This window comes from Hippocampus zosterae, chromosome 2, assembly GCF_025434085.1.
Source record: "Hippocampus zosterae strain Florida chromosome 2, ASM2543408v3, whole genome shotgun sequence".
NCBI classification, from domain to species: domain Eukaryota; kingdom Metazoa; phylum Chordata; class Actinopteri; order Syngnathiformes; family Syngnathidae; genus Hippocampus; species Hippocampus zosterae.
The window spans coordinates 18031842-18049055 of NC_067452.1; the positions used below are offsets into that span (position 1 = coordinate 18031842).

A 17214-nucleotide genomic window follows, 5' to 3' on the forward strand; every position below is an offset into this window, starting at 1 on the left:
ACCTGTTCGCGTACGCACGAGCAGCCCCCTTCCCCTCCCATCCTTTTTTTCAAGTTTTACTTCGTACTTCCTTCCACCAGACCAGGATAATGTCACAAAAACCAACGCAAATCACAATGCTCCAGCTCTACAGCCTTTTGGTCGTCACCGCGTCGGTCGCCGGCGCCTCCCTGGCCGAGATGGTCTTCCGCTGCCCGGCGTGCACCGCGGAGCGCCTGGCTCTCTGTCCGTGGCTCAGCGAGCCTTGTGCGGAAATCGTGCGCGAGCCGGGCTGCGGGTGCTGCCCGGTGTGCGCCCGGCAGGAGGGTGAGACGTGCGGCGTGTACACCCCCAGGTGTGCCGCCGGCTTGCGATGCTACCCGACGCCCGATTCTGAGCTCCCGTTGGAGCAACTGATGCAGGGCCAAGGCCTGTGCCGGCAAACGGTCGACACCGACATCACGAGCCAGGAGCACCGGGAGCAGACCAGCGGTAAGTCCTCCTTTTGTCTCATATCAGTATCGAATCAGCTTGTAACACCGATCTGCTTTTCATTGTTTATCAAAACTACAAGAGTTATGCTTTTATTTCAAATACATTGTGATGTTCGCATTAAGGCACGTACGAGGATTCGCGTTGCTAAAACCACATGCATTAGTCTCCTGTGTTTGATTTCAAATGTCATTGTGTGAGTCCCTGCTGCACAGACCTGGGTGAAGTGCACATGGGGGTGAAGAAGGCAAAAGGAACGGTCCTCCACTCCCTATATAGAGCGCTGCCTTTAGCACAGCGAACCAATGCATTGGCCAGAATTCTCACAAACTGCACTCCTTGGATGGAGCGAGAAGGAAAAAAAAAATCCCAATGTTGATGTTGACGATTCTTTGAGGGAGTTGAGAGAGCCGGGAGACAGCGGGAGGAATGTTGCATTGTTTGGAAAAGCTGGACTTTAGGCTTTGACCTGCAGTAAGCACACACTGCGGTTTACCTAGAAATTGGGCCGACTGTGTGTGCAGGACTCCAGTGAGGCTCATGTGCTTTGTGTTTGTACAAGGACGGGTCACTGCGAAGAGGAAAAGTAAACAGTGTTATTATTTGGATGATTCTGAGGCCCTCACTGAAGCCGGACAACTTGTCGCTTTTGAATGCTTATCTTGAATGACACGTTTATTTTGAACTTGATGAGTAATTATCCCTATGATCCATCCATCCATCTTCTACCGCTTATCCGGGGCCGGGCCGCGAGGGCAACAGCTTTAGCAGGGAAGCCCAGACTTCCCTCTCCCTAGCTACTTCTTCCAGCTCTCCCCGGGGGATCCCGATGCGTTCCCAGGCCAGCTGGGTGACATAGTCTCTCCAGCGTGTCCTGGGTCTTCTTCGGGGTCTCCTCCCGGTGGGACATGCCCGGAACACCTCACCAGGGAGGTGTTCAGGAGGCATCCGAATCAGATGCCCAAGCCACCTCATCTGGCTCCTCTCAATGTGGAGGAGAAGCGGCTCGACTCGGAGCCCCTCCCGGATGACCGAGCATCTCACCTTATCTCTAAGGGAGAGCCCGCACACCCTGCGGAAAAAACTCATTTCGGCCGCTTGTATCCCTGATCTCGTTCTTTCGGTCACGACCCATAGCTTGTGACCATAGATGAGGGTTGGAACGTAGATCGACCGGTAAATTGAGAGCTTCGCCCTTTGGCTCAGCTCCTTCTTCACCACGACAGACCGATACAACGTCCGCATCACAGCAGACGCTGCACTGATCCGCCTGTCAATCTCTCGCTCCCTCCTGCCCTCACTCGTGAACAAGACCCCAAGATACTTAAACTCCTCCACTTGGGGCAAGATCTCCCCCCCGACCCGGAGGGGGCACTCCACCCTTTTCCGACTGAGGACCATGGTTTCAGATTTGGAGGTGCTGATTTTCATCCCAACCGATTCACACTCGGCTGCGAAACGCTCCAGTGAGAGTTGGAGAGCCCTGTTTGAAGGAGCCAACAGCACCACATCATCTGCAAAAAGCAGGGATGTAATACTGAGGCCACCAAAACGGACCCCCTCAACGCTTCGGCTGCGCCTAGAGATTCTGTCCATAAAGGTTATGAACAGAATCAGAGACAGAGGGCAGCCTTGGCGGAGTCCTACCCTCACTGGAAACGATTCCGACTTACTGCCGGCAATGCGAACCAAACTCTGACATCGGTGGTATAGTGACCGAACAGCCCGTATCAGGGGGTTCGGTACTCCATACCCACGAAGCACCCCACACAGAACTCCCCGAGGGACACGGTCAAACGCCTTCTCCAAGTCCACAAAACACATGTAGACTGGTTGAACGAATTCCCACATACCCTTGAGAACCCTGCTAAGGGTGTAGAGCTGGTCCACTGTTCCACGGCCGGGACGAAAACCACACTGCTCCTCTTCAATCTGAGGCTCGACTGCCTGACGGAGCCTCCTCTCCAGCACCCCTGAATAGACCTTACCAGGGAGGCTGAGGAGTGTGATCCCTCTGTAGTTGGAACACACCCTCCGGTCCCCCTTTTTAAAAAGAGGGACTACCACCCCGGTCTGCCAATCCAGAGTTAATCTCTCCATTGACCACGCGATGTTGCAGAGGCGTGTCAACCAGGACAGCCCCACAACATCCAGAACCTTGAGGAACTCCGGGCGGATCTCATCCACCCCTGGGGCCTTGCCACCAAGGAGCTTTTTAACCACATCGGTGACTTCAACCACAGAGATAGGAGAGCCCACCTCAGAGTCCCCAGGCTCTGCTTCCTCCAAGGAAGGCGTGTTGGTGGAGTTGAGGAGGTCTTCGAAGTACTCTGCCCACCGGTTCACAATGCCCCGAGTCGAAGTCAGCAGCGCCCCATCCCCACTGTACACAGTGTTAGTGGTGCACTGCTTCCCCCTCGTGAGACGTCGGATGGTGGACCAGAATTTCCTCGAAGGCGTCCGGAAGTCGGCTTCCATGGCCTAACCGAACTCTTCCCATGCTCTGGTTTTTGCCTCGGCGACCACCAAAGCTGCGTTCCGCTTGGCCAGTCGATACCCGTCAGCTGCCTCTGGGGTCCCACAGGCCATAAAGGCTCGATAGACCTCCTTCTTCAGCTTGACGGCATCCCTTACTGCTGGTGTCCACCAGCGAGTATGAGGGTTGCCGCCACGACAGGCACCAACCACCTTACGGCCACAACTCAGATTGGCCGTCTCAACAATAGAGGCACGGAACGTGGTCCACTCGGACTCAATGTCCCCCGTCTCCCGCAGAACATGGGAAAAGCTCTGTCGGAGGTGGGAGTTGAAACTCCTTCTGACAGGGGATTCCGCCAGACGCTCCCAACAAACCCTCACATTAAGTTTGGGTCTGCCAGGACGGACCGGCATCTTCCCCCACCATCGGAGCCTACTCACCACCAGGTGGTGATCAGTTGACAGCTCCGCCCCTCTCTTCACCCGAGTGTCCAGAACATGCGGCCGCAAATCCGATGACACGACCACAAGGTCGATCATGGAACTACGGCCTTGGGTGTCCTGGTGCCAAATGCACATGTGGACACCCTTATGTTTGAACAAGGTGTTCGTTATGGACAGTCCGTGACGAGCACAGAAGTGCAATAACAAAACACCACTCGAGTTCTGATCGGGGGGGCCGTTCCTCCCAATCACGCCCCTCCAGGTCTCACTGTCATTGCCCACGTGAGCATTGAAGTCCCCCAGTAGAACAAGGGAGTCCCCAGCAGGAGTACTCTCCAGCACACCCTCCAAGGACTCCAAAAAGTTTGGTGCATATGCACAAACAACAGTCAGGACCCGTCCCCCCACCCGCAGGCGAAGGGATGCAACCCTCTTATCCACCGGTGTGAACCCCAATGTACTGGCACTGAGCCCGGGGGCAATGAGCATGCCCACACCTGCTCTGCGGCTCTCACCGTGAGCAACTCCAGAGCGAAAGAGAGTCCAACCCCTCTCGAGAGGACTGGTACCAGAACCTAGGCTGTGTGTGGAGGCAAGTCCGACTATATCCAGTCGGAACCTCTCTGCCTCACACACCAGTTCGCGCTCCTTCCCTGCCAGAGAGATGACATTCCATGTCCCAAGAGCTAGCTTCTGCAGCCGAGGATCGGACCGCCAGGGTCTCCGCCTTTGGCTGCCGCCCAGCTCGCATTGCACCCGACCCCTTTTGATCCCTCCCACGGGTGGTGAGACCATGAGAAGGGGGACGCACGTTGCCTCTTCGGGCTGAGCCCGGCCGGGCCCCATGGGTGTAGGCCCGGCCACCAGGCGCTCGCCAACGAGCCCCACCTCCAGGCCTGGCTCCAGAGGGGGACCCCAGTGACCCGCGTCCGGGCAAGGGAAACTGAGTAGGATCGATTTTATTTTTCATAAGGGGCTTTATGAGCCGTGCTTTGTCTGGTCCCTCACCTAGGACCTGTTTGCCATGGGTGACCCTGCCAGGGGCATAAAGCCCCAGACAACTTAGCTCCTAAGATCATTGGGACACACAAACCCCTCCACCACGGTAAGGTGACGGCTCACGGAGAGGTATCCCTATGATAAGTTATCATTATTTAGTTACTTTATGTGACTAAGCACAGAGATCAGCTCAAGTGTTGCTGGGTCAAAAGGCTTCAATCATTAAGTGCTTAAAGCTTCCAAAGGCTTCACATCACAGCACTTTTGGTTGTGATGCAAAAACATTGGCTCAACGTAGCATCTTGCCCTTGGCGAATAAATGACTGCTGCTTAAAATGTTTGACGGAACATTATGTGAATTATTATCCATCCATCCATCCATCCATTCATTTTCAACAACGCTTATCCTGAACATGGTCACAAGGAGTTGCTTGAGCCTGACTTTGGGTAGACTACACCCTAACTGGTCGCCAGTCATTTCGAGACAAGCAACGATTCAAACCCACACCCACACTGGCACTAAGTGGGTAACAATCCCACACTGCCCGCACACAAGTCAGGCGAGTCTTACACTACACCATCAGCGACCTCATGTGAATAATTATCATAACAATAATAGTAATAGCTTAGATTAGGGCAGTATAAAATAAAAACACCTTATTCATAATAACGTGTTATTCTTTTAAATTAAGGATGTTCGTTACCCCCTTTTTCCACCCGATACCAGTAGGATTATGCACCAATACCATGTTACTGATACCTCTAGAACAGGGGTGCCCATTATGTCGATCCTGATCTACTGGTAGATCTAAGACAGGTCCCAAGTAGATCCGAGGAGTGTCAGGGGAGAAAAAAAACAAACAACCATTTGTGTGTCTTTGTACATGTTAGTAATATATTTTTTTGTGTTAATGTACGCTGCACCCTAATCATCCTATCAGTCTCATTTTAACAAAATAAATAAATAAATAACTAAAAATAAAATAACGCTGGTAAATTTGTGGTGGCGGGTTATTACGTTGCTGGAAGTTGTTAGCGCTCAGCAGTCTGCAATTGCAGCTTGTGATCAGAGCTGTTGCTCTTTTATCGTCATTATTCTAAATCAGAGTTTGCTTCGTATACATACCGGTAAGGGTAGATCCCGGGAGGTTAGTTGATCACAAGTAGATCTTCGGTCCAAAAAGTTTGGGCACCCCTGCTCTAGAACCTTTGTCAATAATGTTCTGAAGTTTCATTGAACAAAAATAACAAAACATTGTGAACTATGCCTTTCTTTATGACGTAGATGATATTTCAAACCGCTGGAACAGGCTGCTGGACTTGGGGTCACATTTTCTTTCCCTTTAGTATCTGTGGTTGGTATTGTGAGCCTCCATGAGTACACCTACAATAAGGCCGGTATCATCCCGGTTTCAAGTTTTATTTTTTGCGAGATTGCACAAGGATGCCACGATAAGTGTGCTGTGACAAACAATTGACACTTTCTAAATCACTCCTTCTGTCTTTAATTGGTCGTCTTTCTTCAGTTGCGGTGATTTCGCTTATATATCAAATCAAGGGCACAAGATCGACGATTTTTTTCACAGCTCATTTTTTTTATCATGTTGTACAGTCAAGTTATGATATCTGTTTTACAAATACAGTATTATGAAGCGGTTCAGATAATCAATGGATGGAAAAAGACAATCTTTCCTCTCCCTTAAGTGCTCATTTGCGCATAATCCAGCCAATTGGTGCGTGTGAAATGTCTTTTGCAGCATTTATTCAGCTTCAAATTGTTAGATGACAGGATGCTTCACATCCCACACAGCCTACCCCTACATTTGTCTGTGTGAACGCAGTTACGATGTCAAGGTACCTCGGTGCTCCTGGAAGTGAGAGCCGGAGTGGAAAGAAACAGCGGTGCCATCTGAAATAACATGGTTAGCTAACAAGAGAAAGCATTCCTGTGCAGTTGAAGCCTGACAGACTGAAATAGCCTCGAGATAATCCTCCACCCATAAATGTGGACTTCTTCAAAAACAGTGCCGCACACCTCTGTCACCCCAGTTTCTCCCAATCACGACAGCAACTGCACATATCGTAGCTGTGCCTAGAATCTTCTTGTGCGTGTACTGAAAACCAGAATCACTTTTCACCCATTCTGTGCTGAAGACTCATTTGCAATCAATACAAACACAACATTGCTGCAGGACTCATTTTTTTATTCATCCATCCGTTTTTTTTAATTGCTCATCCTCATGACGGTCGAAATTTAGCTACAACCTATCCCTGGATTAGCTGGAGTTGTCTCCAAACCTTAAAGCTGAAGAATGGGTTTCCCAGTTGCCCCAGGCGAACCCAACCAAGCATTCTTGAGCAATAGGCTTCACTCATGGATGCTCTCCATGCTTTGCCAGAGGTCTGTGAATGAGCATTACTCTTCCGTGGCATCCTAAATAATTGTCGATGTGTGAATGAGGCCACAAAACCAGAATCACTTTTCACCCATTCTGTGCTGAAGACTTATTTGCAATCAATATAAACACAACATTGCTGCAGGACTCATTTTTTTATTCATCCATCCGTTTTTTTCCTCTTGGAAGAGCAGACCACAACTTGGTATTTCTCGAGCCTGTGTACAAACCCCTGGTGCACAGGCAGCCAACTGTGACCAGAATGGTCAAGAAATGGTCATCGGAAGCTGAAGATGCTCTGCGGGACTGCTTCGCGACAACCAGGTGGGAACTCTTCAGCGAGGTTCATGGAGAGGACATTGATGCACTCACTGACACCATCACGGATTATATAAACTTCTGTGAGGAGAACACCGTACCCACCAGAACTCTGCGGTGTTTTTCCAACAACAAACCATGGATTAATCCTGACATAAAGACCCTGCTGAAGGAGAAGAAGAGAGCTTTTCGGTCGAGAAACAGAGAGGAGCTGAAGGCCGTGCAGATTCAGCTGAGAAGAAAGATCAGGGAGGGGAAGAAGATATACAGGATGAAATTGGAGGACCAGTTACAGGCCAGCAATGTCACTGGTGTCTGGAGGGGCCTGAAAACCATCTCAGGCCATGACAGCCCAAAGACAGTGATCGAGAAGGACAAGGACTGGGCAGATGGACTGAACCATTTTTTCAACCGTTTCGACCAGTCGTCTGTCCCTTCCCCCAACCACAAACTGCAACCTCTCTCACTGAGGACTTCTTCTCCTCCCCCTCCTCTTTCGACCATCACTCATCAACCCAGTATGTCACCTGGTTCCTGCCTGTCCGTCACAACAGAGCAGGTAAGGAACCAACTGAGGAAGATGAATGTGAGGAAGGCAGCAGGTCCGGGCAAGATCAGTTCCCGGCTCCTCAGGACCTGCTCTGACCAGCTGTGTAACATTGTCCAGCACATCTTCAACCTGAGCCTGAAGCTGGGCAGAGCTCCACAGCTGTGGAAAACTTCGTGCCTGGTCCCAGTGCCCAAGACCCCCCACCCTAAGGAGCTGAACAGCTACAGACCGGTGGCGCTGACGTCTCACCTGATGAAGACGCTGGAGAGACTCATCCTCGCCCACCTTCGACCGCTGGTGAGCCCGTCACTGGACCCGCTGCAGTTTGCCTATCAGCCTGGCATCGGGGTGGAAGACGCCATTATCTACCTCCTCCACTCAGTGCTGTCACACTTGGAGAAGGCTGGGAGCACTGTGAGAATCATGTTCTTTGATTTCTCCAGTGCCTTCAACACCATCCAGCCCAATTTGCTGGGAGGCAAACTGCAGAACGCCGGAGTGGACCACCATCTCACAGCATGGATCATAGACTACCTCACAAATCGGCCGCAGTACGTGAGATTGCAGAGCTGTGAGTCGGACCGGCTTCTCTGCAGCACTGGAGCGCCGCAGGGGACTGTTCTGGCTCCATTCCTGTTCATCCTCTACACCTCGGACTTCAGACACGACACTCCAAACTGCCACCTTCAGAAGTTCTCCGATGACTCTGCGATTGTTGGCCTCATTACAGAAGGGGACGATCGGGAGTATAGGGGACTGACAAAGGACTTTGTGGACTGGTGCCAGCAGAATCTCCTCCAGATCAACCCTAGGAAAACTAAGGAGTTGGTTGTGGATTTCTGCAGGAAAAAGTCCTCACCAGCACCGATGAACATCCAGGGTATGGACATAGAGAGGGTGGCCTCCTACAAGTACCTTGGTGTTCTTCTCAACGACAAACTGGACTGGTCTACAAACACGGACACCCTGATTAGGAAAGGACAGAGCCGACTCTTCCTACTCAGGAAACTGAGGTCTTTTGGGGTTCAGGGGTCACTCCTTAAGACGTTCTATAACTCGGTGGTGGCCTCGGCCATCCATTATGGCATTGTCTGCTGGTCAGGCAGCATCTCGGCCCGGGACAGAGAGAGACTGGAGCGACTGGTTAGGAAGGCCAGTTCTGTCCTGGGTTGCTCCCTTGACACTCTGGAGGAGGTGGGCAACAAAAGGATGCTAACTAAGCTAAAAGCTATGATGGCCAGTCCCTCCCACCCCCTCCAGCCCGCCCTGACAGCACTTGGTAGCTCCTTCAGCCAGAGACTGTTACACCCGCGCTGCAAGAAGGAGAGATACCGACGCTCGTTCCTACCGACTGCTGTCAGGCTGATGAATAAAAAATAACAATCATAATAATAATAATAATTTTATCCATTTGTGTTCATATTGTATTTAATTGAAAGATGTTTGTTGTTTTTTTTCTCTTTCTCCTTTCTTCTTTCTACATACATTCTTGCTGCTGGAGGCTGTAAATTTCCCCATTGTGGGACGAATAAAGGATATCTGATCTTATCTTATCTTATGTGTTTTGTTTTGATTCAACACCAAAATATCAGCCTGTTTTCATGGAGGACTATGCAGCTAGTGCAGCTACTGTTGACAAGCTGAAATTTTATCAAATTGATTAATTGATTTTCAAAAATAATTATCAATTAAGGCGGCCCGGTATTCCAGTGGTTAACACGTCGGCTTCAGAGTGGAGAGGTACCGGGTTCGATTCCAGCTCTGGCCTCCCTGTGTGGAGTTTGCATGTTCTCCCTGGGCCTGCGTGGGTTTTCTCTGGGTGCTCTGGTTTCCTCCCACATTCCAAAAACATGCGTGGCAGACTCATTGAACACTCTAAATTGTCCCTAGGTGTGAGTGTGAGCGTGGATGGTTGTTCGTCTCTGTGTGCCCTGTGATTGGCTGGCAACCGATTCAGGGTGTCCCCCGCTTACTGCCCGGAGACAGCTGGGATAGGCTCCAGCACCCACCGCGACCCTAGTGAGTATCAACCGGTTAGGATAATGGAAAACACAAGGTTCATAAGGGGCTTGTAGCTGTTTATCAATTAATTTGATAATCGATAGTCGTTCAATTAAAACCCTTAAACCGAGGGCAACTTTCCCAAAAACGCCTCTGGAAAGGTGCACCCAAAGTAAATTTGTAGCTGTTCTTGAACCATTTGGAGTATCAGCATAGTTTTGGTCTCTTTATGAAATATTCAAAATGTTATCATTTTGAATACCCCCCGCCCCCACCTCCAAACAATCAGAATCTGTGTAAGTGCTCCTGTCAATGAACTATGGATGTTTGAAAACAGAAAGAAAAGGCGAATCTTATGTTCGTCTAATTTCTTTTCACAACATCTGCCTTGAAAATGGATTTAGAATGTTGATTAGGACTTGAAAACACTACAGGATCAAAGCTTGAGGTCTCCCCAAGTTCCGGTCCAAATTCGACAATTGTAACTTGTAGGGTACCATTCAAATCTCCAGAAACTTTTAAAAGATGTAAAAACCTGTTCACACATGTCCTCAGCTGACGACGTGCATCAGCGATTTGTTTTGACAGACCCTCCAAACTTTAAGGGTTTAAATAGCCATGTGAGTATAGTGTGTGTGTGTGTGTGTGTTTGTGCGCGTGCATGCGTGTGTGTGTGCGTGTGTGCGTGTGTGCGTGTGTGCGTGTGTGCGTGTGTGCATGTGTGCGTGTGTGCGTGTGTGTGTGTGTGTGCGCGCGCGTGCGTGTGTGTGTGTGTGTGCGTGTGTGCGTGAGTGTAAGCATGCCAGAACGTGACCAAACAGCAGATTGAGATGAAAAGTTAAACACTTTCAAAAACCAGTTCCACCCAGTGCTCTGGGGTTGATGAAGAGTCACACTGTGTAATTTAGACATTAACTGGTTCTCTTTTTTAAATGTTATTCTGATTTATCCTTGAAACTTGTTTTGTGCAACAACTTGGGCCTGACCAGATCGATATCAGTCATCTGAGTGTGGCTGGCTGAAGACAATTTTTTTTACATCCACTGAAGTGAATGAGCCAGGATTCGCTCTGCTGACCCGAATCTTGACGTGGCACCTATGGCCTTTGTGCATTCTGGGAATGTGCCATGGATCAGTTTTAGAAAGGAACTCATTGTCTAGGGATTAATCAAAGCAGTAGACTGGACAGTTGGCCTGCTCCTCTGTTTATACTGCTGATCCGAGACCACCGAGGCCTAACTCCCCAACAAGAGAGGGAGGGGTCTGGTGGTGTGGTCCTCTGTGGTTGGCTGCATGTACATACATTGCAAGAGATAGTGGCCTTTGACCTTTACAAATGGTGCATTCATGTGTGGTACTGCCTAGACTTTAGACCTACATAATGTATGTCGGGTTTTGTCGGAGACATTTGAATAAATTACGCAAGAGCAGTTTTTAGATGACTAATCTTTTTTTTGGAGCCCAAAATGCAGACATTTTGCAATGGGTCACAAAACATAGGTCACACACTTAACTTGGTGCCATTTGATTTACAATTCCTAAAATCATAAAAATGTTGGGCATGTCTATCTTTATAGATCATGTAGTCAAACAAAAGAACTAAGGTTGAAAAAAACATTTTCATGAACAAAATAAAATTACATCTAAAATACCTTTGCAAAAATGGAAACTAACTTAAACTACATCTTCCGTTTATGAAACTAACTATATCTATAATTATAGCAGAAATGTCTTTTGGTTTCATCTTTGTCAATTATTATCAAACATGAGCTTTCAGGGTTCATTTAAATGTATTTATTTCAATATTGCTGTATGCCTGTACAGAAGAAAGAAGTTCCAATAGTCGTTTGAGAAATGTAATTTCCTATACTTTACTGCACTTAGTGAACTTTTTAGATTACCTTGCACTCAACAAAAACACTTCATATATTGAAATAAACTAAAACAAATACTAAAATTGCTCAGAATAAACTAAAAACAAACAAAACTAGAATAACTAACAACCTTCCTCCTAACAACTAATTCAAAGGAACTGAATTTTAAAAAAAGTCTTAACAAGATAAAAACTAACTACAATGAGAAATCCAAACCTATACCTAACCATTGCTTGGGGATAGACATTCTGGTCCTGCATCCTCCTCCTAAAATAATTTGGCACTTTCTGACTGTGAGTCATTTCCCAGGTGAGGCCTCGGAAGTGTTCTTCGAGTCAGGCCTGGGTGACGTACGCCTACCCAGTAAGGAAACCACTTGGATGGGGCCAAAGGAGAGTGCTGTGCGACAACATCGTCAAGAGATGAAGACAAAGATGAAAAGCAACAAGGTGGAAGAGCTTAAACTGACTCGACCCAAACAGGTGAGGACAAGCCGGCAAACGATGTACTGATTGCAACAACGCCATATTCACCAATGGACTTCTAAAATCAAACCTCATCCTCGGAGCTGGATTCATCCATAGTTCGAAAACAGTTTACCTGCTTTGCAATGTGATTCTGCGTCAGTTATCCTCAATTAATCCTTCATTTCTACATCTTCTTTTAATAACATGTAATTTCAGGTGAGAGCAATCCGGTATCATTATGTTTACATTTAGTGAACACACGAAACAACCCACATGCACAGTTGGAACAACAACAAAAGTTATGTAATAGTCAACATTGGGTGGTGACAACACAGACATAAACCATAATAAATGCTGTTGGGTGCTGTCAGCTGTTCATTACTTTCATTATTTTATCATTCATCCATTCCCAATATACTCTATTTAGACCATATTTTTTCTGCATGTGTATTTTATGTAGACTTGAAAGACCTCTTAAATCTGAGCACAGAGTGGTGATCTTTCTCATAGCTTTGATTACTCTGTGCCTTGTTTTGGGCAAAAGACTCCGTGTCAGCAGGAACTGGACCAGGTGCTGGAGAGGATCTCCAAGATGCCCTTCAGAGATAATCGAGGTCCCCTGGAGGACCTTTATGCTCTGCACATTCCTAACTGCGACAGGAGAGGGCTGTATAACCTCAAACAGGTGAATAATAAACGTTTCATCATTGGGTACCACTGACCTGACTCGAAATGATGATAGAGACTTGTTTTGTTGGTTGCTCCATCAGATTAGTTTTAGTTTTTTTTGGTTCTAATATCTATCTATCTATCTACATATCTACTGTGTGTGTGTGTGCGCACGTGTATCTCTCTCTCTCTTTATATATACTGTATATATATATTTTTTAACATCCTCATCTCACCCCCCTGGGGTGGTGTCCGTCCCTCATTCAGCTCGGGTCCTCTACCAGAGGCCAGGAAGCTTGAGGGTTCTGCGCAGTATCCTTGCTGTTCCCAGCAATGCACATTTCTGGACTGAGATGTCCGATGTTGTTCCCGGGATCTGTTGCAACCACTCATCTAGTTTGGGGGTCACTGCCCCGAGTGCTCCGACCACCACAGGCACGACTGTCACCTTTACCTTCCAGGCTCTCTCCAGCTCCTCTCTGAGCCCTTGGTATTTCTCGAGTTTTTCGTGTTCCTTCTTTTTGATGTTTCCATCACTTGGGACCGCTACATCCACTACAACGGCTTTTTTCTGCCCTTTATCTAAGATCACGATATCTGGTTGGTTCGCCATTACCATCTTGTCAATCTGGATCTGGAAGTCCCACAGGATCTTCGCTGTCATTCTCCACCACCTTCGGAGGTGTTTCCCATTTTGACCTTGGGGTTTCCAGTCCATACTCCGCACAGATGTTTCGGTAGACTATGCCAGCCACCTGGTTATGGCGTTCCATGTGGGCTTTCCCTGCCAGCATCTTACACCCTGCAGTTATGTGTTGGATCGTCTCAGGTGCCTCTTTGCACAACCTACACCTTGGGTCTTGTCTGGTGTGGTATATCTGGGCCTCAATGGCTCTGGTGCTCAGGGCCTGCTCGTGAGCAGCCAGGATGAGTGCCTCTGTACTATCCTTCAGGCCAGCCCTCTCTAGCCAGTGATAGGACTTCTTGAGATCAGCCACTTCAGTTATGGTCCTACATCCCGTGTTGGGGCTTGTCCTCCCATGATAGTCCTTCTTCCAGCGCCTCACCATCTGTTCCCCATTGTCTGAGACATTCTGAGTAGGTCATCCGTTGGAGCCTTTTCATGGAGCTTGGATGTTTCATCCTGGACAGTGGCTCTCACGCTCACTAGTCCCTGGCCTCCTTCCTTTCGGTTTGCGTACGGTCTCAGGGTGCTGGATTTGGGATGGAACCCACCATGCATGGTTAGGAGCTTTCGGGTCTTAACCTCTGTGGTCTGAATCTCTTCCTTTGGCCACCTTTTTATTCCTGCAGGGTATCTGATCACTGGCAGGGCATAGCTGTTTATTGCCCGGGTCTTATTCTTGCCATTGAGCCGACTTCTTAGGACTTGCCTCACTCGCTGGAGGTATTTGGCCGTAGCCGCTTTCCTTGTTGCCAGTTCGAGGTTGCCATTGGCTTGTGGTATACCGAGGTACTTGTAGCTGTCCTCAATGTCTGCTATTGTTCCTTCAGGGAGTGAGACCCCTTCAGTGAGGACTACCTTTACTCTCTTAGTCACCATCCGTCTAAATTTCTCAATCCCCAAATGACATCCCAATGTCGCTGCTGTAGATCCTGGTTGTGTGGATCAGGGAATCTATGTCCCTTTCGCTCTTAGCATACAGCTTTATGTCATCCATATAGAGGAGGTGACTGATTGTAGCTCTATTTCTGAGGCGGTATCCATAGCCTGTCTTGGTGATTACTTGGCTTAGGGGGTTCAGTCCTATGCAGAACAGCAGTGGGGAGAGTGCATCACCTTGGTATATGCCACATTTGATGGACACTTGGGTAAGTGGCTTGCCATTGGCTTCAAGTGTGGTTTTCCACATCCTCATCGAGTTCACAACGAAGGCTCTTAGGGTCCTGTTCACCATATACAACTCCAAGCATTCAGTGATCCATGTATGCGGCATCGAGTCATAGGCTTTATATGTATTGATCCATGTGTCCACTTATCTTAGCCACAATGATGCCTGACATGAGATTCCATGCTGTGGAGAGACAGGTTATTGGCCGATAGTTGAATGGGACCGCACCCTTTTAGGGATCCTTCATGATCAGGATTGTTCGCCCTTCGGTTAGCCATCCTGGGTGAGTCCCATCCCTCAGCAGCTGGTTCATTTGTGCTGCTAGGCGCTCATGGAGTGCTGTGAGTTTCTTTAGCCAGTAGGTGTGGACCATATCCGGGCCTGGTGCTGTCCAGTTCTTCATATCTGAGACTCTTTCCTGTATGTCTGCCACTGTTATGGTAACTGGGTTCTGTTCAGGGCGGTTGCTGTGCTATATATACATATACACACACACACACACACACACACACACACACACACACACACACACACACACACACACATATATATATATATATATATATATATATATATATATATATATATATATATATATATATATATATATATACACATATATATATATATATATATACATACATACATACATACATACATACATACATACATACATACATAGGCTACTAATACAATTGAACTTATTATATAGTTCTTATATTGTCCAAATATTTTTAATGACTCAACTCCCAAAAAATTTTGTTTCAGTGCAAGATGTCTCTTTATGGTCAGAGGGGAGAGTGCTGGTGCGTAAGCCCCCACAGCGGCCAAACCATCTTAGCAGCCCCCATTGTGCGGGGTAACCCCAACTGCAGCCAGTACCTTTCGGAGCTGGAGCTGGAAATGGCCAACATGGAGCAGATACAATGATAATAAACAAAAAGCAACTGTGAAGCATGTGTGAACAAATAACAAAAATGAGTAAGTGAGGTGAACTCGGAAACAACATAATGTTAAACTTAACATGTAATTAAAAACTTATTTGTAGGGCTTCTTTAGTTTTGTTTTGTGTCTTTAAGCTATACAGCCGTGCATCGAGATCCTAATTTGTTCTGTGACAATGCTTGTAACTCAACACTATCTCATATAATCTGAATCCATTGGAATGAATGTAAATGCCCCCCCCCCCTACAAAAAAACAAAAATAAAAAAACAAAACAAAACACAGCACTCTATTATATTGTATTTCATGAAAACATGCAGTAATAACATGATGAATAGTGGGCATTTTGCTGCTCTCCCTGGTGCTTAAACCTTGGCAGTATAAAACTGATGTTCTTTCTTCTTTCTACATACATTCTTGCTGCTGGAGGCTGTAAATTTCCCCGGTGTGGGACGAATAAAGGATATCTTATCTTATCTTATGGAGCCTGTCTGTGTTTTCCATTGTTGTCAGAAGCACAATAGACCAATAAAGAAAAGTTATGTGGTTGTTTTAAATACATGTCATTCTCTTAGTTTTATGTTTAGTCTGACAGGAAAATTCAACAGGGAGTGGCTTGAAGCTTCTTTTTGAAGACTTCTTCACTATCTGCCAAACTGCTGGTTGTTAAGTGATTTGAGTTCACTGCCACCATACAGTGCGCATATTTCAAGTGTTAGTTCACATATGAAATCAAAAATAATCCGCTGAACAACGGCTGGCATCTCAAAAAATTCATAAACTGGGTCACATGTATCTCAAGGTGTGCCTGTAGGCTACTGTTGTGAAAATCAGATTCTGAATAGAATTGCGTTCAGCAGAGCGCTCGCCTCAAATTCATATCGTAACCAAATTTTACACCTTCCTAGATACATTAAGCTAGTGCCATGATGATCCATGCCTTGCCACACACACACACACACACACACACACACACTTATACCGGTAATTAAAAAAAAAAATCAGAAGATTATATCTTGCAGGATTCATCCTTGGTCCAAGAACCAACCCGCCACCATGTTTGGTTGAAATCATTTAAGTTGAAATTAGTTTAGTCAAAAACTAAATTAAAGCTTAACTTTCTCGGTGAAGGTGTTACAGCTTGAAAATCATAAATAGAAAGAAACTAACTTTCAGATTCACATTTGCAATCAAAATTTCAAAGCTACTTGGAAAAAAAATGGATCTTTATTTGTTGTGAAAGTGCTGTATAAATCAAGGTGTGTTGTATTGAATTGTATTATTTAAATAGTGATTTGTCTTCCAAAAAAAAAAGGGTTTTCAACAACACAAGTGATATTTTACGAGTGTTCACATCATAGTCATTATGTTTTTATTTGCCATATCGAATCCACGAGTGCCTGAAGTGATGGACCAGAGGAACAGGCTACCCATGGGTAACCAAAGGCACTTGGATTTCCATACAAACTCAGCGACCACCTGGGTGGATTTGCTTACACTCTGGGGCTTATTAACCTATACGGACAACACCAAAACTTTACATATCTTTTGCATGCAAGCCCCAAAAGATGGAAATGAGCTTTTCTGCACGTGCATGCTAAATTAACATTACACAGACAGACACACACTTGCACATTTTTATCAGGAACATGAACGCATAGTGGAAATACATTTACTGAAAAGACAGTGATGTCATTCCTTTGCCTCAAAGCACCAACCTTCTTGAAGCTGAGAACTATCCATCCATCCAT

General features: G+C 46.9%; 1 protein-coding gene across 1 annotated transcript; it reads left to right on the plus strand.

Annotated features, from left to right (window-relative positions):
- The first annotated feature begins 37 nt into the window (after positions 1-37).
- Positions 38-16020, plus strand: igfbp2a (insulin-like growth factor binding protein 2a). The gene is made up of 4 exons (XM_052057753.1): positions 38-471; positions 11841-12013; positions 12543-12683; positions 15289-16020. The coding sequence occupies exons 1-4, from the start codon at positions 90-92 to the stop codon at positions 15448-15450; spliced, it is 858 nt and encodes a 285-aa protein (XP_051913713.1). The 5' UTR covers positions 38-89; the 3' UTR covers positions 15451-16020.
- Positions 16021-17214: the final 1194 nt, after the last annotated feature.

Bases quoted from the DNA above. Each gene is read 5' to 3' on its own strand.
- igfbp2a (XM_052057753.1), top strand. From the start codon at position 90: ATGTCACAAAAACCAACGCAAATCACAATGCTCCAGCTCTACAGCCTT. The intron at 472-11,840 runs GTAAGTCCTCCT...GTCATTTCCCAG, and splicing joins GCACCGGGAGCAGACCAGCG to GTGAGGCCTCGGAAGTGTTC. The intron at 12,684-15,288 runs GTGAATAATAAA...ATTTTGTTTCAG, and splicing joins GGCTGTATAACCTCAAACAG to TGCAAGATGTCTCTTTATGG.